The sequence below is a fragment of the Mastigoproctus giganteus genome, chromosome 7 (assembly GCF_048544385.1).
Source record: "Mastigoproctus giganteus isolate SK-2022 chromosome 7, ASM4854438v1, whole genome shotgun sequence".
NCBI classification, from domain to species: domain Eukaryota; kingdom Metazoa; phylum Arthropoda; class Arachnida; order Uropygi; family Thelyphonidae; genus Mastigoproctus; species Mastigoproctus giganteus.
In genome coordinates this window covers 212,752,084-212,777,822 of record NC_143581.1, presented here as the reverse complement: position 1 = coordinate 212,777,822, position 25,739 = coordinate 212,752,084, and the positions used below count along the sequence as shown (strand labels likewise).

At 38.1% G+C, this 25,739-nt stretch overlaps 1 protein-coding gene across 2 annotated transcripts in view; it reads left to right on the top strand.

Moving 5' to 3' along the window:
* The first annotated feature begins 9,888 nt into the window (after window positions 1–9,888).
* The window catches only part of LOC150083653 (protein held out wings-like), a 150,988-nt gene continuing 135,137 nt past the window's right edge, over window positions 9,889–25,739 (top strand). For both annotated transcript variants that reach the window (XM_090377421.1, XM_090377420.1), the window contains exon 1: window positions 9,889–10,142. In XM_090377421.1, the coding sequence (XP_090233547.1) occupies window positions 10,013–10,142 (130 nt within the window). In that variant the 5' untranslated portion in view covers window positions 9,889–10,012. The remainder of the gene's footprint in view (window positions 10,143–25,739) is intronic.

Below are 25,739 nucleotides of genomic sequence, written 5' to 3'. Positions count from 1 at the left end.
ACCCAGCTGCACCGGATTAACTAACTCCACGCAGAGCGGGACGAAAAATAAAAAATAATAAAAAATTATAAATAAATAAATAAAAAAATAATAAGAGAAAAAATATTTTCACTGTGGGCTTTCAGTTCGCTGCATGAGTATTTCTAATGCGGTCAGCCGCATATTATTATTATTATTATTATTATTATTATTATTATTAGCCATATGATGCAAGGAAGCCTGAGGCCTATGCTGCACCAGGCAAAAAAAAAAAAAAAATTTCCCTATTACCCTGAGAAGAGAGAAAGAGAGAGAGAGAGAGAGAGAGAGAGAGAGAGAGAGAGAGAGAGAGAGAGAGAGAGAGAGAGAGAGAGAGAGTGTAGAAAGGAATCACCAAGAAAGAGAAGAATGATGATATCCAGCTCAGGACCCTGGGTGTGCCAAGCCCATACTCACCAGATGTGAGCCCCTGGGGGTAATATGTCACAGTAGGCAAAAAGACCGCTCTGTAGTATAAGGACAGAGTTTTATTTGAGAGTCCCCAGTCACATCTGGAAAATCTAATGATGGCCGCTGAGAATCTTTTAGCCTTGGTTCCTAAGTATATAAGATGTTGGTGGAAACTCAGCTTGTGATCAATAATCATCTCCAGGACTTTCGTCTGTGTTACGATCGGGAGTTGCTTTCCAGAGATCTTAATTTGTGGTGGGCGTCTGAAATCTAGCTTGGATTTGAAGAGCATCATTTTTGTTTTATCCGGATTGATTCGTAGTTTGTTGAGCACTGTCCAGGAGTTCAGATCGGACAGGATAAAAAAAAGGTAAAGTGCAGCCATTATCAACCTACTGCAGGATGGAAGCCTCCTCAACAATTCATGCTGAGGGAAATGGACCATAATCTGCCACGCTGGTCCAGTGCGGGTTGGCAGATCGACCGTATTCAGCAGTCAGGGGCTTGAACCCCGGTCTACTCAAAGAGCGTGTGCTACTGCACTCCCGTTCATGACCACTCGGCTACGGATACGTTTGCTTTACACTCAAGGTCAAAGCGGGATTTTCCAGGAACAACGATAGTGAGATCATCTGCGAAAACCACTATTTTACATTCATCCAAGGGTTTTGTGAGCCAGCTGTGGAGGACCATATTCGCCGACCTTCTCCCAAACATAGAAAGGTCTCATTATTCAATTTGTCGCTCCTTAACAGTAGACACGCGAGCTAGTCGAGGTCCGCCACAGAACATGCGCAGTTGTGGCCCACCTCCCTGTGGTGTAGACGGACGTTAGGCAAACTCCAGGTGATCGCCTGCCTGGTGACAGAGAGGAAAGAACTAAACAACACACACACACACACACACACACACACACACACACACACACACACACACACACACACACACACACACACACACACACACACACACACACACACCGCACAAACGTAACACTATACACATTTCTGGCCTTTTACAGAGTTCTGTATCCATTACAGTGTACCAAGGCGGTGATGAACTGACGTTCAGGTGCCGTCCTACACAAAATAATATATATACTCCTAAACATGAAAAGGTCTATTTTCATCTTGTCGCCCTTAAAAGCTGGTGCCCAAATGCAGCCTTTTGTATTAGCAATGTAATACATAGTATAGTAATGAGGGCACAAAATATAATTTCAAACTTTTATGGAGCTCTTTTTGATATCTCTATCAATCCATTAAGGCAGTGGTCTCAAACTGGCGGCCCGCGGGCCGCATCCGGCCCCCCGAAGCAATTTTACACGGCCCGCAAATACATTTCAATTATGTATTTGTTGTAAATACGGTGCTTATATTCACTCTCATTTTGTTAAAAAAAATTCCGGCCCGTCAGCTGCTTTCAGATCGTGCATTCGGCCCGCATGCAATTTGAGTTTGAGACCACTGCATTAAGGTATTACATACATATAATTTACTGTTTTTTTTTTTTTTTTTTGCTATGGTTAACATCTGATTATTACAGTTTTATATACGTACTATAACTTGTGCAGTTCTAAAAATTCCTGAAAAATTCTCTCAGAAAGTCCTGTATATTTCTAAAAATGTCTTTAAAAAATTACTCTTTAAAAATGTATGGGGAAGTTGTATTGTCGATATATTTTACAAAGGGCCAAAAAACAAATACCAAATTTTAGAAATATTTATTCAGCCAGAAGTGTAATTTTACTGTTTATATGTTAGGTAAGTTGGACAGACAAAGAGATGCAAAATGGTTGCGGTGACACACATCTGGCTTATTTCTTTCACACCAGAAGTAGCGCTTTTGTTTGATTTATCATCCTACCACATTTTGCCTCTGTTTGAAACAAGCCACGATAAGGTATATTTCTGTGCCCGAGGCAGCCTTCAGAAGTTCTCCCCCTCCTCCCCAACTAACTATAAAAAGTCATCCCGCCACGAGAATGAACACAAGGTCACTACCAGACGCGTCTACTTTAGTAGTAAAGGGGTGATGTGATGATTACGATACTTTAATTTTTAGATTAATTTTAATTTTCAACAAAGACAATCTTAGCCGCCTTACACTGCTCAGAGAACTTCATGTCGAACTTAACAATTACTCCTAGGTCTTTTTCGTTCTCCACCACCTTGAGTGTGGTACGCCCTCGTAAGTAGCACAGTTGGTATAATCACCATCCTCCCCACACCTGGAGAAAAAGACCTGAGATTGAATCCCGTCAATGACGCAAGGATTTATTTTTTTTTTTCCCACAACATGACTGAGATAGTCGGTTTTAGGCAAGGGTAGCATGTTTTTTTTTTTTTCTTCAGCTGTAAAACCTTTATGGGGCTCCTTTTGATATCTCTATCAATCCATTAAGATAATGGATTGATATCCATTATCATCTGCAATTTAACTCGAGTTTTTCTCTAGAAAACAGCAAATCAACCACAGAACACACACGCAATTTAGACATCTTGCTTACTGCACAATATGGCCTAAGTTGTTGATACGCCTAAAAATCCAACAACAAAGGCTATATATCCAACAACAAAGGCTATATCCTTATGGAAATAAACAGATAATAATAATAATAATAATAATGTTTAGTGTGTTAAACACTGAACTTATATAGGTCTACGCGGGTAGCACTGGTATCGTCACCGTCCTGCCTACACCGGATGGAAAAGGCCCGTGTTCGAATTCCGTCGACGACGCGGGGAATTTTAATGGGCTTTTTTCAATCCGTGGCTGAGTTAGTCGGTCTCAGGCCTGAGTCGTAGATAGCCTTTAAGAAAAACTGCTTAATTTATCTAGGTCGCTGCAATAGTATTCCTTGATTATGGTCATTAATCATCTTGTAAAATCTTTATGGGGCTCCTTTTGATATCTCTATCAATCCATTAAGTTATCATCTGCAAACTTAGACATTAACACAATATGCTTTCATATTCTTTAATAAATACTGAAAACAGTATGGCGCCCATCGCAGAACCATGAGGGATGCCAATAATTACATTAAGCCATGAAGAACAGTGGCCATTAATAACCACCCTCTGCCTTCTGCTGCTCAACCATCCGTTTATCCATAGAAGTAATTTGCCCTTAATGCCACACTGCTCCAATTTGTACAGCAGTCTTTTATGTTCAACAGTGTCAAAAGCTTTACTGAACTCGTAAGTATAAGATGTCAAAATTATTCCGTGATACATTTAAAGACGCTTCTTGGGATTTGTCCCTTTCATGTTTTTTATTATGCTTCCAACAAGTTGCTAGCACTCTATAAAGTTCATATAAGTCAAATTAACAGTGCAGTTAAAGGGAATTACAAGTAAGTAAAATTAATTGCAAGTTTAAGTTTTACTTAAAACTGATCATATTTTTAATAGTTTTTTGAAACAATAAGGTATTGAACCATTGTACTAATACAAGGTATATTCAATTCTGACTACAGAATACATGCAATTTTCAAATATAAATACTATCTTTCCGACCTTAGCTATCTGTGCAAATCCTAAACAACCAAAATCGGAGATCGCTTAAAACTTAATGGTGACTAGTAAGAGCAGTACGCGTTTAAGTATGCATGATGACATTCATATCCTAGTTTTCTTAAAACTCCTGTGATTAAAAACAAGTAGATTTTAAAAAAATATTATCACACTTGACGAGGCAGTGTTTTTTGTATGATCAGTACACCAAAATGGAGACGTGAGACCGGAAGTAACTGATGTCATTCAGGAAATAAGAACAAGGCGAGAGAAGATTCTAATCTAAAATCTAAAAGAGGCGAGTGAAAATTTCAAGTTTCACACTTCAATTCCGTTTCGAATTGATACTGTGAACTGTGAACTGGAACTATGACTAAAGAGCTGTTGACATGCTTCATATCTCTAAGTCTAAAAGATGCGATCAGAATCAAAAGCCAGAAAAAATGAGTTCAAAGGGACTAGATTTTGTTGCTTGAAATCATTAAAAATGGTGCTTTTTAAGAATATTTCCAACAAACTTGCATGCTTTGGAAAATGAGTTGTTGATGAAGAACTGTGCGAAAAAATTTTTGAAAAAAGAAATTGTTCCTGGAATTTGTTTGAATGTAACTTCTCTGATATCCTTATGTGACAGTTGTTGTTGTTGTAGGGTTTTAGGCGCATCAGGGACTTAGGCCATATTGCGCCATACATTGCGTATGTTTCGTGGTCGATTTGCTGGACGAAAAAACCCAAGTTTCCGGGCTAAAAAAACCATGCCCATAAAAATTCCTCGCGTCATTGAAGGGATTCGGATCCAGGTCTTTTCCACTCAGTGTGGGAGGATAGTGATTCTACCAACTGTACTACCCATGAGGGCATGCTCCATGGATATGAATGTACAAAAGTTGAAGAAGTCGGCGCTGAGTAGCGCTTTGAACGTCATGGAACACTCATAGACGAAATCGAAGGTTAGGAGAAGGCCAGTCAAACACGTCCCACATTGATAGCGCAACTGATCACTATTTTGCAGGAGCAATGGTGGACTGTACTCGTTGAAGTCTGTCGTTCCTTGGTCATATGAATTTAAATATTTGGATGGCCTAATATAATAGTTTTTATTTTTGTCGTTCCTTGGTGAAAAGCGTACTTAGGAGGGTAGAATGTGTGTCACAGCGACCATAGGGGGACCGATACGCTATTAAGGTGAATGGAAGTGACGTCATTGTGAAACCTAATGTGTGTTTGAACAGTTTTTGTAGGGTAATATATAAGTCGATCTATAATAGTACCATGGAAAGGCTAGCAAAGGCTAATTATGAGGAGTCACTAGCTAAGAGAGATCAAAGAAAGGGAACACGGAGTTTTTCACGGATGCGAATACAAAGAAGAAAAGAATGAATAAGATCGGATGCGTAAGAATGCAAGAAACTATTAGATGACCCAGCTGATGTTTCTAATGTACTGGAGGGTTACTTTGCAGTGGTCGTTACAGAAGGCAGACACTTCATATGGCTGGATTAAAGTGTTTGTAGGCCATGGGACTTCTGCGCGAGTAGCACAGTGGTTATAATCTCTTCAACCTGAGTGGAGAGTGGAAAACTGTTTTCCCCAAACTGAGTGGAAAATTTTATAGCTTATTTATTAAAAAACAGCTAGCCTGATAGACAGCAAACACATTAATCCAAATATATGCAATAATGAAAGCCTTCTATGGATTAGGCAAAACAGATAAAAATGGGTGGTATGACTTTTATTAACTGTTCCATCTTTAACTTGCTTTTTAATGTCTGATTCTTATTTTTTTATGCAATTATAGAAATTCGACAGAAAGATGCTGTAGCTGTCATTTTCCCCCCACCTAAATTTAGCTTCTACTGCCCATCATCTAAGTTTTTGCCTAATGAATGGTTTTTTAAAAGGAAAATAAAAATTAAGTTGGATTCTGTAAATATCTATGTCAATGTTTATTAGGATTTCAGCATTAGAGATTTTTTACAAGCTGGAACATACTGCGATCGTGAGCAAGATCCTTATATGGATTATGCGATGGCCACACGATAGGAGACAAAGGATTGTAATTAATGGCGATTCTTCAAAATGGATCTTCCACTTCTAGAGTTAGAAGTTTCTGATTGCCGTTTCTGATTTTCTTAAATGTCATTGATGAAGGGCACAGCGTCAAAATTTGCAGATGATGCGAGGACTTGAGAGGAGTTAATGATTAGCTCCAGACAGCACTCCTTCAGGACAATTTGGATAGGTTCGAAGATGATCACATATGAGGAGCGTTTGAAAAGAAAAGTTCGCGATCTGAGTATGATGTGGTAGTGTACGGTATTAAAAATTTCTGTACTTAATATGTATATAACACTTTAAATAGTAACTCACTAAATTTCATGCAATGTCAGTAACGTCTTTTTTAATTACAGGTCCTGAAGTGAAGTATACAGTTGTGTAAATGAGGAAAGATGGACAAAATCAGTCACTGTGCAGTCATCCAGTATTTCGGAAAAAAGAGACTAACGACAAAGGCAATGTTCATGAGGATATGGTTACATTACTGCGTGAGGATATGCCTTCTTGTTACATGGTTAAGAAGTGGGCAGCAGCCTTTAAACGAGGGAGAGAGAACGTGGAAGATAACCCACGCGTTGCGCCTCCGTAGCTAGGTGGGAAGGAGCAGCAGTGCGTAGCACACGCTTCTTGATTAGACCGGGGTTCGAGCCTGTCACCACCAAATACGGAGGATGCGGAAAAGTCAGGGAATGACCACCGCATATTCCCGGAGCAATATGGCCTTAGTTGCTAATGCTCCTAAAAGCCAAATAACAACAACAACTACAACATAACCCAAGCTGTGAAAGTCTTGCAACATCCATCACTCCAATTGTTCACAGTGTATATGATCTGGTGATGAGTGATCGACGAGTGACAGTTCGGTACATTGCCAGCGTCTTCGGCATCGCATCACGAGGTTCTCGCTATAAAAAAGGTGTCAGCACGATGAGTTCCAAAGTTATTGACAGCAGATCAAAATCGCACAAGAGTTGTCAATCAAGTGAACATTTGCATCATTTTCAGCAGATCCGGCAAATTTCCTTGTAAGGTTTGTCCAAATCCAAATAGTATGAAAAACACAGCTTTTCTCCCCATCTTCAAAGAAAACGAAGTCGATTCCTTCTACTGACAAGGTGATAGCATCGGTTTTTTTGGGATGCTGATGGAGTGTTGCTAGTGGATTACTTTCAGAAAGACTGGACAGTCACAGAGGCATATTATGCAGATCTCGTGTGAAAACATCAACGACAAATGCCGCGAAAAACTTAGCAAAAGAGTTTTGTTCCACCAGGACAATGCACTTGCTCACAAGTCTGTCGTTACCATAGCTGCACTGCACGAGCGTGGCTTTGAAATTTTGGCTCATCCTCCATATTTATCAGATCTGGCACCTTCGGATTTTCACCTATTACCTAATTTGAAAATATACTTAGCTGGGATCCATGTTCCCACCGACAGTGACGTCATTGTTGTAGTGTCATTCCTGGAAACTCAAGAAAAAAACTTTCTTCGCAGCTGGAATCAACGCATTGCGGCATCGGTGGCAAAATTGTATTAACTTCAAAGTGACTTCATAGTTCAGGGAGAGATGGATTTGGGCGTTATGATCCAGACGGATGTGAAGTTCTCCGTTTAGACAGGTGACAAGGAGGGCACATGGTGCAACCTTAATGAATTATGGAATAGTTCTGCGTACATTTAGGTTATAATTACTGGAAAGTACGTTGTTTAGTGAAAACACCAATTCATATAATCATTGCCCTCTCCACACCAGATGGAAAAGGCCTCTGTTCGAATCCCATCAATGACGCGAGGAATTTTTATGGATCTTTTCAGAAAGTGGCTGAGTTAGTCGCGTTAGCCGAGGAAATCATGGTTTTTAATCCCGGAAACTCGGTTTTTCTTCGTCTATTAAAACCCTATAACAACGGGGTTGTTGTTATAGGGTTTTAATATTTATTAGCGTCTATAACAAGATGCTAATAAAATACGTGTAGAAAAAACACAGAAAACTTTATTCTCCATTTATACAACATGAAAATGATGACTAGTTCAACAATAAGAAAACAAGCTTGTTAATATATATAGCGCGTTACATTTCAGGCACTTTCGATTTTTTTTTTTTCTTAAACGAATTTTTTTTTTTTTTTTTTTTTTTGTGTCCTTAATAGAAGTGAAAAGTAAACATAGTTATCTCATTATCATTTAATTACTAAGATTATAACTTTATAGAACATTTAGTAAAACTCTAGTTTTACTTTCTCGAAACTTGGCCGTTCAATTTCATTATAACTACATAATATTTATTACTTTTCTCCCCTATACTTTTTAAGTCTTTTCTCTCTCTGTATATATCTCTCTTCACAAGCGACACCACGTTTACGAGTTTAAAAGGACTGTCTAAAAAAGGCGCCTCTGTAGCCAGGTGGGAAGGTGCAGCAGTGCGTAGCACACGCTTCTTGATTAGACCGGGGTTCGAGCATTTCACCACCAAATACGGAGGATGCGGTTAAGGTCAGGGAATGATCACCGCATATCCCGGAGCAATATGGCCTTAGTTGCTAATGCTCCTAAAAACCAAATAATAACAACAACAACTGTCTAAAACTATCTCACATCTCACTTGGGCACACACAAACACATGGGGCCCGTTATGCACTTTGCACCGAGGCCCATGTTAGCTCTCCGATTCCCTCCTTATATACAGGGTGGTCGTAAAATAGCTTAACTCTAAAAATATGCATATTTTGACGAAAACATTAATCTATATAAAATAAACAATAATAACCAAGCTTTACTGCAAAAAAACGTGAAAATAATGAACTCGTTGAACAACCACAAGTTTATTATGCAATTATGTATATTAGTAATTTTACTAATATACTTATATCAACCTGTACGTATATTAGTAAAAATGCTAAAAAACAGTGCAAACATGCTGCTAGGACAGCTCACGGTGTTCGAAACTAAATTTTTAGTTTAGTTTCGAATAAATTTTTCAGGGGCGTAACTAAACTTTTTTGCCACCTATAGCCAAATATCACAAATTCCCCTTTGATTTTCATTAAATTATTATTGGTTGTAATTATTTAATAAAAAATAATATTATAATACAATTTTAATTTAATTAATTAATAAATTTCATTAATTAATTGAATATTTAATTAGCATTAATTAGTATTAATATTGGCCTGCAGTGCAAGGTAGACAGGCTTTTTCTGCATCTCCCCAAAAAAAAAAAAAAAAATGTTATTCTAAAAAAATTAAATCCCTGCGTTTCTTTCCTCCTAATGAGCACTCAAAAAAAATAATAAATAAATAAAATTAACGACACAAGATGCAGTGACTCCTTCATTCGCAGCATTATAAACTCCTGCCTATAGCACTTTCGAAGGGACCAGCCTTTTTGATAAAATATTTTGTTTAAAAAAAACGACTCACATGAAGTATAGAAAAAAGTGATAAACCATTCTTATAACATTTTAATTTTAATAAAAAATTAAATATAATTTAATTAATTTAATCTTAAATCTTCATTAACTCACTTTTTTTCTGTTTGTTAATCTCCATTACAATTTCTATCCCTTCACGATATCGTATGCTACACCAACTAAAATTTCTGCGTCTCATAAAATCATACATTCTGAAGTCGTTAAAATCTGCGTTGCTAAATTTTCACAACTCTTATTTTATAAAACGAAAACATGTCTTTCTTTAACACAACTTAGCACGCAAATTAATTGCATGAAGCACTCGAGATAGAATTATATGCCTGTTGCGCTAGTCCGTATAATCTCGGATCCCGTCTTCATTTCTGACATTACACTTCCTCCCCCCTGCAACATTCTCATAGACTTGTCCACTAGTTGCGTCTGCGCTGATGGTGCTGTAAGAGGAAAGTTGAGCTATCTTCTGGTTCTCCGCTTGGAAGTTTGTTCTGCTTGTCTGATGTGGTGATTGCCTTGTGCTGATATTTGGAAACTTAGCGGATTACATCGAGCATAAACATTTAAGAATTGGACACAGAAATGGGTGATAATATAAACATTGTTAATATGCAAAGTACGGCAGATTACTTAGCTCAGCTGTTGAAAGACAAAAAACAACTTGCTGCGTTTCCTAATGTCTTTATTCATTTAGAACGACTTCTGGATGAAGGTAAGGCTTAAAGTATTTGGGCAATCTTTTATTTATTTATTTATTTTTTTTTTTCTTTAGCGCTGGAATTGCAGTTCCCTCTTAGGTGATTTCGGAATGTACTTTTATTTATAAATCTTGCATTTTATGTAGTTTTAGTTCATGAAGAGAAACACACATTGAACGTCTTATTAAAAAAAAAAAAAAAAAAACTTGGTCTTTTTTTCCCCTCCAAGCTTCATTTTATACAGTTCGTGAATAATGCTCTTAATACTTCCTAACGTTGGTAGCAAGAATTTCCATTCGATCAGTACCTTCATTTTTTATAAGTCATATGATAAATGTACGTTGGAATGGATGTAGTGAATTATTCGTTTTCTTCGGACGTTCACAGCTTAGTTTGTATACTGATAATTTTAACATTATATTAGCTGAAGGTTTCATACTAACATGGATCAAAGACTCTTTTTTTAAAATCACCTGCAGTTATTGATCGTGCCATAGAAGTGTCCTGCAGTACAAGTGTTACTTATATATAGCTTAAAGTATTATCGATGCATTTTGTCAGCTCCATGCATGTCTTCCGTGCGTGAAAATGGTACAAATTTTTTGGTCAAGTCGAGGAGCAGTTGCGTGTTACGATAATGGTATAAATCAGTAGGCGACTTGCTTTGCACAAATTATGTAATTAGTTTAAAATACTCATATCAAACTAGTTTACTTGTCTAGCAGTGAAAGTGAGTGTGGGTAGTAAAAGCCAAATTCATGAGACTTATTTTGATTAAATGAACACAAATTTAATTTTAATTAGAATCTTCAATGCCAGTTTCATCATTTGAGATTCGTCGTTGATTAAATCCCTCTCTACTGTATCAATAATACCGCTTGATACCTGTTTTCGCCAAAATTTTCCGTAAATAGATGGCCCAGAATTTAGTAAAATTAAGAATTGACTGACATACTGATAGTCCTTAGTAAAGAATACTGACCCTTCAGACTAGGGATTTGGTCTTTGATCTATTATTTATTTATTTATTTTTCCCTCACGGCTCCTTTTCTTTGTTTTTTGTGGAGGATGACGTTTCATTAACTCTATCTTTTAAATGTGAGATTACCATCTGCAGCATCCTTTCGGAATCATCCCAATTTTAATTTACGTGTTTCTTATAATTAGGATGACCAGAATTTCAGAGGTGAAAAGTTGGCCCTTTTCACCTCATTAAACGAATTCTCGATTTTAAACAATCCGGACAAAATGCATTCTTAAAAAAAAAAAAAAAAAAAAAAAATCGGAACATTTCCGGCAACCACTCCAGGGTCTTGTAACCTTTATTGCTCTGGATTATTAGCAATGCTAATATTGTTTAATTTTCTGTAATTTTATTTTTGGTTAAAGCAAAATTGTCAATTGGTTAACATTGTAGGAACGCGAAAATAGTAATCCAAGTTGAATTATTATCTATATAGCAAGGAAGCCAAAAACTTTTGCTGCACGGCGAAAAAACTTTTGCCCCACCGACACGACAATGCACGGCGAAAAAAAAAAATATATAAATAATAATAAAAGAATAATATTAATAAGTATCAAAATATAAAGAAACATATAAAAAAAACCAGAAAATAGAATGTGTGCTTCCTACCTTGTGTAGATAATCCAGCTAATCTTTGAATTTCTCAAGCTGTCGGTCTCAGCTACCCACAGAGATAACTTGTTCCAGTAATCAACAACATGCTGACTTAAAGAAAACTTTCTACAATCCAGTCTAAACCTCATCTAACTCCCATAAATTGAATTTATGGCCTCTAGTTCTGGAATCCTTTATAACTGAAAATTTCATTTTCAGTTTTAAATACCCCTCACCACAAGATGCTTGAGTATATTGTGGTGGGGGCTATTTGTAGTCTTCATTTTACTATACCCTCTTAGAGGGAACCTCAAACACGTTCCCTCTTGCCCGATTAAGTAAGGTGCAGCCATTATCAAACCACTGCAGGATGGAAGCCTCCTCAACAATTCATGCTGAGGGAAATGGACCATAATCTGCCACGCTGGTCCAGTGCGGGTTGGCAGATCGACCATATTCAGCAGTCAGGGGCTTGAACCCCGGTCTACTCAAAGAGCGTGTGCTACTGCACTCCCGCTCCTGCCCACTCAGCTACGGAGGCTGCCTTGCTTGATTACCAAGCTCTTTAAACCCGCACAATCAGTCTTTCCTCATATGGTTGCCCTTATGCAGATTTTGCCATGCTGGTTGTCTGTCTTTGGACCCTTTCAAGAAGCTCAGTGTCTTATTTTAGGTGAGATCTCCATAGTTGGATACAGCATTCTAAGTGCAGCCTTACAATTGCCTTATGTAATGGAATTATTACCTCTCTATCTCTACAAATTGTTTGATAAATCACTGATATCTATCTATATCATAACTCCCAGATCCCTTTCTTCTTTAACTGTTTTTAATTCAACCCCACCAAGTGTAAGTTATTTTGAGGATGCTGTTCCCCACCTGTATGACCTTATTTATTATGAAAATTTGTTTATTTATTATCATTATTAAATAAATTTCCATTTATTCTCTAGATGGCCAAGACTAGAAGGTGTGTTTTTTTATAAGAAAACATTAATTACAGGAACCCAAAATTCAAAGTACATAATATGTGTGTGTGTGTGTGTATATATATATATATATATATATATATACACACACATACATAAAAAAAGCAAATTAAAAAAAAAGCAAGCCAGATAATCCTATTCATAACTATCCGTTGTATTCTTCACTGTATGGAAAAGGCTTGCATTTGAATGCTCTCTTGATGGAGGACCTTTCATAAACCTTTTTTCACAGCATGGGTGAGTTAGTTGGTCTCAGGTGAGGATTGCATGACTTTATTTCCACTAAACACAGATTTTTCAGCAAACCAATTAAAGAATATGTGCTGTTAAAGACAATATTCTGATGCTTCACAGGCTTTAGTTGCTTTGATGCTTAATAAATGCCACCATCTTTTGAATATTGCATTATTTGATAATATTTATATTACTTGCAAATATCCCTCCTTTTCAGCCACACTAAGAAAATGGGTGAGAAAAACTTAACAGACTTTACGAAGTTTAATTCTTTACTGGAATAATGCTGCCCATATAACGATGGAGGACACTACATCCAAGCATCAGCTCACAAGGCTGGCAGAACGGTATTTTAACTGTTTTAACCCTTTTTGTGTAATGAGTAGCAGAATTTGCTATTTGCATCCAGGTGTCGTGATTTGAAATGGTCCTACCTGCATTGACAATTTTGCAATCGTGAAATTATAGTGCCACTAGATCTGCCAACGGCCGTTTTGGTATGGTATTAAAGAACATAGGCAGGCCTGCTTGAGTATCTTGAAATTTGTAGTTTTGCTTGTTTTTCTTTATTTTAAGTAAGCTTTTATTTTAGCATGACCACCTTCACCACTACTTAAAAATGTGATGCATATTGTGCATTGAACTTTGTCATCAAAGGCACTATGGCGAAGGTAAAGAAAGCCCACACGAGAAGCACGCAAAAGTTCAATAAATTTACCGGTAAAAGTACTTTGCCGTAACTGCATTTTTTTTTTTTTTTTTCATTATACACCCTTTTAAATATTGTTCCTTATAAATGAGAAAATAAAATATTTTATGTTCTATTTTGATAATTATAAAAGGCTTCTTTTGCTCGCTTAATTATTTAAGTCATAAAAACAGAACAACACAATGTCAATAAGTAGTACATGAGCAAGCAGAACATATGGTTCATATTGATGTTTTATTACAATGTCCATGCATTTCAGCAATGTTAGGTGTAAAATGTACGGGTTTTGCTATTTATTATAATGTTAATTGCAGTGCTAAATTAACAAGATTATATATTATTAATTGTAACACTGTATATTTAGTGCAGAAAAAGAGATTTACACGAAAATTGGAACAAAGCAGTATCTTAAAATTTTTTTGGAGATGTGTGGAGGTTATGCCCAAAATCTGGATAATCAGGAGATCTGATCACCCTGCTTATAATTTACTTATTTTATAAGTCTGAAAATAAAGATTATTTATTATCTTTATTTTTTACAAAGGTGTTCACACACTCTAATAGGGGAAAGAAGGAAAAGGAAGGTTATATTAATAGGCAAAGAAGGAAGTTTCTCAAGGCGATTCAGTTGCATGTTAATCGTAGAACTTGCATATTACATATCAGTTGTTCATTTAGCATTCTGCTTACTTGGATTTTGGGATCTGTGGATAATCCAAGAATCCTTGGCATGTCCTTGGGGGTTAATACAAGTACTGGAATCATAGAAATTAAGAATATTAATGGTGATAGTTATGTTGTGCAAGTGGATAATGGGTAAGATTACTTGATAGGTTACCAGTTTCCTGATATTCTAAGAAATAAAAGAATTGTGTCTTGCTGGCTTTGGAATATTCATGTTGATTTTTCATTACATGTTCAATTTTGACTGATTTAGATTTATCAATTTTTATATCTAATTCCTCTCTCTCTCTCTCTCTCTTGCATGTTGTTCTATTGCTATAATTTTGGGGGAATTCTTTTTTTACCCCTGTTGCCTATTAGGATTTTGGTAAATGTATCATTTGATTATTTTAGTGTGGTAATGTAACATTTCTTGTTTTGTTTGTTTTTCAAAATATGCTGATGAAATTGTTTCCTGCTTTGCTTCTTTCTATTATTTTTGTTGTTTTTTTAGCATTTTCTTATATTTTTGTTTTAAAGATAATGTTTTTATATAAAAAAATTAGGTATAATGTAAAACAGAGAGGATAAGTCTGTTTTATATAGCATTTATCTGTATATTTTGACTCAACTGTGTGGTACTACACTTAGGGTAGTGGAGAATGAAAAAGACCTGGGGGTAATTGCTCAGTCAGATATGAAGTTTTCTAAGCAGTGCAGACAGGCTGTCGGAGCAGGTCATAGGGTCTTGTCAATGATATACAGGAATTTTGCTAGCAGGTATAAGGAGGTGATTAGCCCCTTGTATAAGACAGTGGTCAGGTGACACCTTGAGTATTGCATACAGGTCTGGAGGCCTCATTTTAGGAAGGATGTAGTAGTAGTAGTAGTGGCACATGATGCAAGAAAGCAAGTGTAGGAGCTTATGCAGCATCAGCCAAAAAAAAAAAAAAATCACACCATTCCCTCCAAATGCCTGTCCAGTTCCTCCTTAAATTTATTTAACCTATCAACTTCCACAACGACAGATGGAAGTTTGTTCCAGCAATTAACCACCCGCTGGCTAAAGGCAAATTTCCACACATCTATTCTACATCTGTCCTTTCTTAATTTGAACTTATGTCCCCGTAAGTTGGTAATCTGAACAAGTGGAAGGATCCCATGTAGAGCTGCTGGAGCAAGTACAGAGAAGGGCAACAAGATTGGGGTGTGGAAGGGCAACAAGGATGAAGAAAGGCTTAAGTTCTTCAAATTGTAGAGTCTGGAGACTAGGCACCTGCGAGGTGATCTGATTGAGGTGTATAAGTCTTGAATGGATTGAGCAAGCTCAATACTGATGGGATACTTTCTCTTGCTCAGATTACAAACGTGAGGGGGCATAAATTCGAGGAAAGACAATTGTCGAATAGATGTGTGGAAATTTTCCTTTAGCCAGTGGGTAGTTGATTGCTGGAACAAACTTCTATTTGTCGTGAAAGTTGATAGCTTAAATAATTTCAAGGAAGAAGTGGACAAAGAAGTTGGAGCGAATGGTCAGGTGAGATGGGAAGTTTTTTTTTTTGGCTGATGCTGTATAAGCTTGCTTTCTTGCATCATTCCCTTTGCTAATGCTTATCTCACAGTTTTTCAGATAAAAGAAATTCATTTTGTCTGCTAAAAATATGAAAGATATTTGTACAAGGATGTGCAGCTTTGCATCATTCATTCACTGGATAGATAGCCTTTCACTCTCATAACCATTGTTCATTCAGGTGTTTCATGATTACAAATTTGAAAATTATATTGAATATGGTCAAAATGATCTTAAGATAGTAGTATTTATTATGGCCATCAAGGGACTAAAGAAGTGATTATTTAATAAAATCATTGTATCTCACAACAAAGCTGCATGGCATGCATCAACTGCCTGCATAGGCAGTCATTGCTGCTTGCTATCTGCTACTGTTCAGGTGTATAAGGCCTTGAATGGGTTGAGCATGCTGAATTCTGATGGGATTCTTAAGCTTTTTTTTTTTTTTTATGAAAACCCCAAAATCGAGAGGTATCAGAACCTTTAGTACTGTACTAGGGTTGGAGGTTGAGAAGACGAAAGAAGATATTTGTTGACATTACTTTAACTTCTGTAGACTGTAATTTTCAGGATATACGTATGAAGGAAGGTTATTCCAGAAAATGGCAGTTGAATGAATAAATGGGGAAGATGAAAAGTTGGTTCTGTGAGTTTGAAGTTGGACAGTAAATGGATGTTGGCGGCATGGGTTCGGACTGTTTTGAAAGAGAGAGCGGAGAATTATAGAAGCCAATTCAGAAGAACGGTGCCCATGGAAGTATATGTAGAAAAGGCATGCAGCAGAAACAGTACGTCTATGAGACAGAGTGGAGAGACTCTGTAAGAGATGAGTCATTAATTAACCTAACTGCCCTCTGAATGGAATCTAGAAGCCTGAGAGAGGTTTTAGGAGCACTGCCCCAGATGTGGGAACAATATTCAATGGTAGGTTGGATTTGTGATTTGTACAGAGGAACAGCTGTTTGGAAGAAAAGTAATGCCGAGAGCAAAAGAGAAAACCAAGTTTTTTAGATGCAGAGGAAGCAATATTTGTAATTTGCTTGTGCTAAGAGAGGTTAGAAGTCAGGGTAATCCCTAAAAGAGATATCATCTTGCCTAGAAATTGGAGTGTCATCAAAGATAAGCATAGGAGCAGAAGAATCCTTTTTGCGAGATATAAGACAGGACTGAGTTTTAGAAGGATTGAAATCAACTAAGTTGTCTTTGCCCCACTGGAGAATTACCTGGAGATCAGCATTTAAGAAATCGGTAGCGGATATTCGAGAAGTTGAAGCTGATTGAGCAGGTCAAGGTTTTTCAAACTGGAAAGTGGAATACAATGTGCTATCATTGGCAAAACTATGGATAGTATTTCCGGTCAATGGAAGGTCATTAATATACAAGAGAAAAAGAGTGGGGGAAAGAACTGAACCTTGGGAGACACCAGCATTAGTGGAGAAGTTAGAAGACAGAAAGCCATCTACCATCACCCTCAGTGAGCAGTCAGAAAAAACTGGATAACCAATTACAAAAAAACAGTTGGTGAACCATAAGATGGAAGCTTGTTTAGAAGACCTTTATACCAAACGAGATGTCAAGAGCAACCGCTTGTGTTTCAGGCGCCTCCGTTGCCAGGTGGGAAGGAGCAGCAGTGCGTAGCACACGCTTCTTGATTAGACCGGGGTTCAAGACCGTCACCATCAAATACGGAGGATGCGGAAAGGTCAGGGAATGACCACTGCACCGGAGCAATATGGCCTTAGTTGCTAATGCTCCTAAAAAAAAAAAAAAAAAAAAAAAAAAAAAAAAAACCAAAAAAAAAAGCTTGTGTTTCACCGAACTTTTCCATTGAATTTGTCCATAAATGGGTAACGTAAGCCAGAATATCACCAGTGGAACGACACTGACGGAATCCATGCTGGCGATCGTTGATAAGATGAAAGGTTTCTAGGTAGTTTAAGAGTTGGTGGTTAATTGATTTCTCCATTACTTTAGAAAGAGTAGAAGTAATTGCAGTGGGACGTTAATTGGATGGAAGGGATTTGTCACCCTTTTTAGGAACTGGCTGGATATGATCAAATTTCCAAGCAGAAGGAAAAACACGTTTGGAATAAGAAAGTGAAAAAAGGTGGCAAAGAACAGGAGTAATGTCAAGAGCACAGGTTTTGAGAAGAATTGGAGAAATTAGCATTAGCATTAGTAGAGGCATTTGATGCAAGAAAGCAAGCTTATGCAGCATCAGCCAAAAAAAAAAAAAAAAAAAAAAAACCACTTCCACTTCACCCCTCTGTTCGTTCAAAATACCTGTCCAGCTGAGCCTTAAACTTATTTAGGCTATCAACCTCCACCACAAGGGATGGAAGTCTGTTCCACCAACCAACCACCCGCTGGCTAAAGGCAAATTTCCGCACGTCTATCCTACATCTGTCTTTCCTCAATTTGAATTTATGCCCTCTCAGGTGATTTTTCTGAGCTAGAGGAAGAATCCCATCAGCATTGAGCATGCTTAAACCATTCAAGGCTTTATACACCTCTATCAGATCACCTCGCTGGTGCCTAGTCTCCAGACACTGTAATTTGCAAAAATTAAGCCTTTCTTCGTAAGAGCACCCCTTTGTTCCATTCACTAATCTTGTTGCCCTTCTCTGTACTCGTTCCAGCAGCTCTACATCCTTCTTGAAATGAGGCCTCCAGACCTGTATACAGTACTCTAGGTGTGGCCTGACCATCGCCTTATACAATGGAATAATCACCTCCTTATCCCTGCTGGAAAAATTCCTGTATATCATTGACAATACTCCATGAGCTACTCTTGCAGCCCGTCTGCACTGCTCAGAGAACTTCATATCTGCCTGCACAACCACCCCCAAGTCCCTTTCATTCTCTACCACTGTCAGTGTTGTACCACAGAGTTGATACGTTGCTCTGGGGTTGCTGTTTCCCATGTGTAGTACTTTACATTTGTCAATGTTAAACTTCATTTGCCACCTCTCAGCTCATCTGCTCAACCTTTCCAGATCCTGTTGCAGCAGCATAGTGTCAGTAGTGTCCTTGACAACCCTGCCAAACTTTGTATCGTCTGCAAACTTGGACATTAAGCCCGATATACCATCATCAATATCATTTATAAATACAGAAAACAATAATGGACCCAACACTGAGCCCTGAGGGACTCCACTAATAACATCAGTCCACGATGAGCAGTGTCCATTGATTACCACTCTCTGTCTTCTCCCCCTCAACCACCCCTTTATCCATAGCAGCAATTTGCCTCCAATGTCACACTGCTCCAATTTGTGTAGCAGTCTTCCATGTGCAACAGTATCAAAAGCCTTTCTAAGATCCAAGTATATAATATCAAAGTTATTCCCTGCATCCAGTTCTTTTGTGACTGCATCATAGTATCCAATCAAGTTGGTCAGGCAAGACTTCCCCATGGGGGAAGTCTTGCCTGTGGTCTCCGACAGTTTTTAAATTCTGTACAGTGGGATCAACTGACGATGTTACCAACAGTAAATTCTAAGTGGGAAGCATTCAAGGAATTAATCGTGGATGCTACTAAAAGTTTCATACCATTAAGAAATATTGTTCAAGGTTTAGGCCTAAATGGTTATCTAATGAACTAATGAGATTCATAACAGAGAATAAAAATGCATGGGATGCATATAAATTTTCAAGCGATTCAGAAGCCTATAGCAGATATAAGCTAGTCTGTAATCAGGTCACAAAGGAGGTTAGGCAGGCAAAGGCAGATTATGAGAAATCCTTGGCAAAAGATGCTAAGAAAAACAGCAAGGATTTCTTTACTTATATAAACTCTAAAAGGAAGGGGATGAATCTGATTGGTCCACTTGACATCGATGGTTCGACTGTTGATGATCCTGCTCAGATAGCAAACAAACTGAATGAGTATTTTGCATCTACATTCACACGTGAGGAATTATTAAGGTTTGAAAATGGCAGAAGGTTATCAAATTGTAGCAAGATACTTAATGATTTTGTAATAACCGAGAGCAAAGTGGAAGAGAAATTGTTGAAGTTAAACGTAAGAAAAGCACCTGGGGTGGATGGGATCTATCCAGTTATATTAAACGAGGCGGCAAAGCAACTAAGCAAACCCTTAGCCATAATTATGAGAGCATCTTTGGACTCAGGGTAGGTTCCCACGGACTGGAGATGTGCAAATGTATCCCCAATTCACAAAGGGGAATCGAAGTGTGACACGAGTAATTACAGACCAGTTAGTTTAACTTCTGTTCCGGCTAAAATAATGGAGTCACTGGTTAAAGATGCATTGCAGGATCATCTAGACAAGACTGTAGCAATAATTCAGACACAGCATGGGTTTGTTAAGGGAAAGTCTTGTCTGACAAATTTGATAGGATATTATGATGATGTGGTTACAAAGGAACTGGATGCAAAAAATAATTTTGATATCATTTATTTGGATTTCAGGAAAGCTTTTGAGACTGTTGCGCATGGAAGACTATTGTACAAATTGGAGCAGAATGGTATTAAGGGTAAGTTGCTACAATGGATAAAAGGATGGTTAAGTGAGAGAAGACAGGGGTGGCAATCAATGGGTGCTGCTCTTCGTGGACTAATGTTATTAGTGGAGTCCCACAGGGTTCGGTGTTAGGTCCACTGTCGTTTTGTATATTTATCAATGATATTGATGAAGGTATATCAGGCTTAATGTCGAAGTTTGCAGATGATGCAAAGGTTGGCAGGGTTGTTAATGACAGTAATGGCAGTGTGCTACTGCAACAGGATCTAGATAATTTGGGCAGATGGGCTAAGAAGTGGCAACTGAAGTTTAACCTTGACAAATGCAAAGTACTGCATATGGGTAGAAGTAACCCCAGAGAAATGTACCAACTGTGTTGTACTACGCTTAAGGTTGTAGAAAATGAAAAAGACCTGGGAGTAATTGTGCAGTCAGATATGAAGTTTTCTGAGCAATGCAGACAGGCTGCCAGGGCAGGTCATGGGGTTTTGTCAATGATATATAGGAATTTTGCTAGCAGGGAGAAGGAGGTGATTGTCCCTCTGTATAAGACAATGGTCAGGCCACACCTTGAGTACTGTCTACAGGTGTGGAGGCCTCATTTTAGGAAGGATGTAGATTTACTTGAGCGTGTACAGAGAAGGGCAACAAGATTGGTGAGGGGAATGAAGGGATCTTCTTACCAAGAGAGGCTTAAGTTCTGCAAATTGCAGTGGCTGGAGACTAGGCACCTGCGCGGTGATCTGATTGAGGTGTATAAGGCCTTGAATGGGTTGAGCACGCTGAATTCTATGGGATCCTTCCACTTGTTCAGATTATGAACCTAAGGGGGCATAAATTGAAATTAAGAAAAGACAGATTCGGAATAGATGTGCGGAAATTTGCCTTTAGCCAGCGGGTGGTTAATTGCTGGAACAAACTTCCATCTGTCGTTGTGGAAGTTGATAGGTTGAATAAATTTAAGGAGGAACTGGACAGGCATTTGGAGGGAATGGTGTGATTTTTTTTTTTTTTTTTTTTTTTTTGGCTGATGCTGCATAAGCTCATACACTTGCTTTCTTGCATCACATGCCACCACCACTACTACTACTAATACCATCAGGACCTGGAGCTTGCTTAACATCAAGATTTGTCAAAATCCCTCTGACATCTTTTTGACTGAAGGCCACAGGAAGCATTGAGTAGAGCATGTTAGGAATGGTGGGAGGTGTTTTACCATGATCAATTAATACATGAGTTGGAAGAAAAAGGAGATGCTAGCAAGTCAGCTTTATCCTTGGCTGAAGTGACAATAGAACCATCTAGTTTTGATAGAGGTGGGAGCGGAGGTGGGCAAAAGTTGCAGCCAATAGCTTTGGAAAAGAGGCCAGAATGCTCGGCTACTAGAATGCTCAAAATATAGTTTTTAATGATTAATAACTGCTTTACAATTGTTGTGAGCTTTGGTGTAGGCAGAAAATGAAACTGAAGAATTAGAAACAAGCCAATTACGATAAGCAACATTCTTCTCTTGAACAGCCTTAGCACATTTATTGGAAAACCAAGGTTTAGATAAAGGATGAGATTTTAAAGTGAAGTGTGGAATAAAGGATTCCATTCCTACTAGAGTAATTTCACTGACACTGTCTGAGCAAAGGTTGACAGAAGTTTTGAAAGAGTAATCTGACCAAGGAAAAGAAGAAAAGAAATCTTGCAGGTCATCCTGTTTTGCATTCTTGTAATGCCAAACAACACGAGGTTGGGAATGCCATGAATTAAAGGCTTCATTGGAGAAGAAACAATCACCAAGTTGTGATCTGAGGTCACAAAGTGAGTGGTGCCTAAAGGACCACTCACTTTGACCGTGTACTTAGAAGGGTTATTTGGGAGAAAAAGATCAAGGGTGTTGGCTGTATGGTTAGGATTGTCTGGTATTCTGGTAGTAAATGAAGAATCTGTGTGAGGTCATTAGTAATTGCAAAAGTCTCGGCATCTCGACCAGTTGGGTCTTTGTGACTAGAGAATGGAAGCCAGCTGGAGTTGTGAACGTTAAAATCACCAAGGAAAATTACCTCACTGTTAGGAAAGTTTGACTTGAGAAAGTCAAGTTGCAAAGTGAGGAAGTCACAGCTCCAAGTGATTAGGGGAGTTGGAGAATGGTAGAGACAACAGATGAATTTGACAGAATGAGGTAGAGAGATTTTAAGCCAGAGAAGATCAAAAAGAGTAGATTCCAAATTACCAAGTCTCTGACAGGGAATGTCGGAATGGACATATGCACAATTCACCTTTGAAGCGAAAGGAATCATACAGCGAATAATTTGAGCAACTGAGATTCTGTCAGAAAAAGTACAAGGGGTTTGGCAGACTGCAGGTGGAAATGAACTATTAGTCTATGAAGAACAGTGTCCATTGATTACCACTTTCTTTTCCCACTCATTCCTTTATCCATAACAGCAATTTGCCTCCAATGCTACACTGCTCCAATTTGTGCAGCAGTCTTCCATGTGCAACAGTATCAAAAGCCTTTCTAAGATCCAAATATATGATATCAAAATTATTATTTGCATCCAGTTCCTTTGTGACCACATCATAGTATCCAATCAAATTGGTTAGACTAGACTTCCCCCTTAACAGACTCATGCTGTGTCCGAGCTGAAGTCTTGTCTAGATGATCCTGCAGTGCTTGTTTAACCAGTGCCTCCATTAATTTCCCTGGAACAGAAGTTGAACTAATAGGTCTGTAATTACTTGTGTTGCTTATTGATCGCCCTTTGTGAATTGAGGAAGTAACATCATCAGTTGGTTCCACTGTATAGAATTTTAAATATTGTCTCAGACCACCGTAGTCACTTTACGAAAGAAAAACCCTTCCCTTTACTCCTGATGGTAGTTACCTCTTTGAGTAAATCTCACTTCAGCACACTGTGATCACTTCCATCTAGTGGTTCCTTTATCTGCAGATTCTTAATGCATGAAGAACCACTACTGATAATCAGATCAAGAGTATTACTCCCTCTAGTTGCCTCCCGAAAATGCTGAGGTAGAAAACGATCATCCAGTAAATCCACAAAAGCCTTGCTAGTGTGTGAGTGACCAACCCACAAATTCCAGTCAATATCTGGGAAATTAAAATCCCCCATTATAAGACACTCTGATTTACTGGCCCACTATTTCTCTGTACAGTTGTTTATTATACTCATCAGAGTCATTAGGCGTATAACACACTCCTACTCTCAATTTTACTTTCCCAGTGCTTATGTCACACCAAACTGACTCGACACTGCACTGTCCAGCCATGTCTACTGGCTGTACTTATTTGGATTTTGTGTTCCTTAACTAATAGCATAACCCCTCCTCCCTTCCTATCGTGTCTATCCTTCCTTTACATGTTAATTTCCCAAAATTCGAATTCTCCATTCCTTATATTTGAGTGACACCACGTCTCTGATATCCCAAAAATATCTGCCTTTGATGTTTTGACCAACACCTCAAATTCATCAAATTTATTTTTTAAGCTCCTAGCATTGGTGTACACGCAAGTACACGTGCACTTGTTCCTATTCATAGCTACCCTAACACCGCCCATGTATTTACTTGTTCCACAACGACTCCTAGAAGTCCCTGAAATCCCTGCATCTTGTTTTCCTGGCTGCTGCCCATTCCTACAGAAGCAGTGCAAGAATCACTTTCACCTTTGCCAGCAGCTATTGTTAATCTATTAGTCCGTGTATCCCCTCAAGCTAGCAGTTTTCCGATCCACCTGACACTGCCTTGATAGCATCAACAAATATTCCTTCACCCTTTCTATTTAAGTGTGTCCCATCCCTGTAGAAGCAGTCTCTCCTGTTAACAAGCACAGACCAGGCTGAGAAAAATTCTACCCTTTGAGCCTTGCACAATTTCTCCTTGGCTGAATTGATCGACAAGGCTCTCATCATATACTCCCTCCTATCGGGTCTGGGCAGAATTGCAGACACTTTCAAATTTAACCCTAACTTGCGGCTTTTTTTTTTTTTTCAACATTGACCTGTACTTGTTAAGTAATTCCGCCGGTCTCCTACTCTTAATATCATTAGTGCCAACGTGTGCAACAATATCACCTTTTGTGCCCTTAAAAGATGATATCTACTCTAAGCGTCATCAACTTTTGCCCTCTGGCAGACATACCCTGGTCCTGTTCCACTTATTCTTTTTGCAGAATATGTTCCCTGTTTCCCTGACAATAGCCACCGAAAACACTGATAACAGCAAATATATCAATATTTGCATTGAAATAGTACTCCACTTCTATATTAAATTGCCAAAATTGGGAATGATTTAGAAATTTGCAATGTTATCCTTAACTTGATTGCATGCTGTTTTTGTATTCTGTTAAGATAAAATAATATAAAATTATATTTTTAAATAAATTATACAAAAATACAGTTCTATGGTCATAAACGTATTTTCCCCTCCAAAAATGTAATTGCCAAAATACAAATTTTTTGTATATTAGTACGTTATGCCATATTATTATTTTGCTGTCCCAAGCACATAAAATCATCGGTGCTTAATTAACTTTATGGGAAGTTTTTTTTAAAGAATTCTTGCTCTTTGTAGATTGGAATTTGATAAAAAATGGTAGTGAAATTGTAATTAAAAATGAAAGTGGTTGTTTATAATATATAAAGAATATTTGAAAACAGTGATGAGATGTTCCCCCCCCCCCACCATAGATGTAAGTATTTAAAAAGGGAAAGGTACATAAAAGGAAGGATATGTTAGACACCAAACTGAAATTAATGTTATAATAGGCCAACTGGTAGTGTAAAAGGCAAAAAAATTATTAGTGTGTGTGAGCGAGTAAGAGCACGGAGATTGAAATTGAAAAAAAAAAGAAATGCTAATTGGTCTTGGCTTCTCTTACAACTTACTAGAGAGAGAGATGGAGGAGGGGTCAGAAGTAGAAGGGAATCACCAAGAAAGAGAAGAATGATGATATCCAGCACAGGACCCTGGGTGTGCCAAGCCCATACTCACCAGATGTGAGCCCCTGGGGGTTAAGTTAAGTTTGCGGAGCAGTCGGGTACGGGACATGATACTGCCAAGGGGGATGTCTTTGTGTGTGCACGATGTAAGGAGTGCAAGGAAATTAGGCGACAACTCAGCGTTGTTATGGGCTTTTATGAGACCTTGAAGGACAGGGTGGATGCCCTCGAAGGAAATAAATTGAGGGCCCATCAAGCTCTCAGCTGCCCACATCAACGCCAGAGCTTGCACTTGGTCATCAGGCAACACAGGGGCAGCCCCCTAGGCAGAATGCGCTGGTCCCACAGGAACTAGTAGTTGTTAGTGACTCTATTGTCAGGGAAACGGGGAAC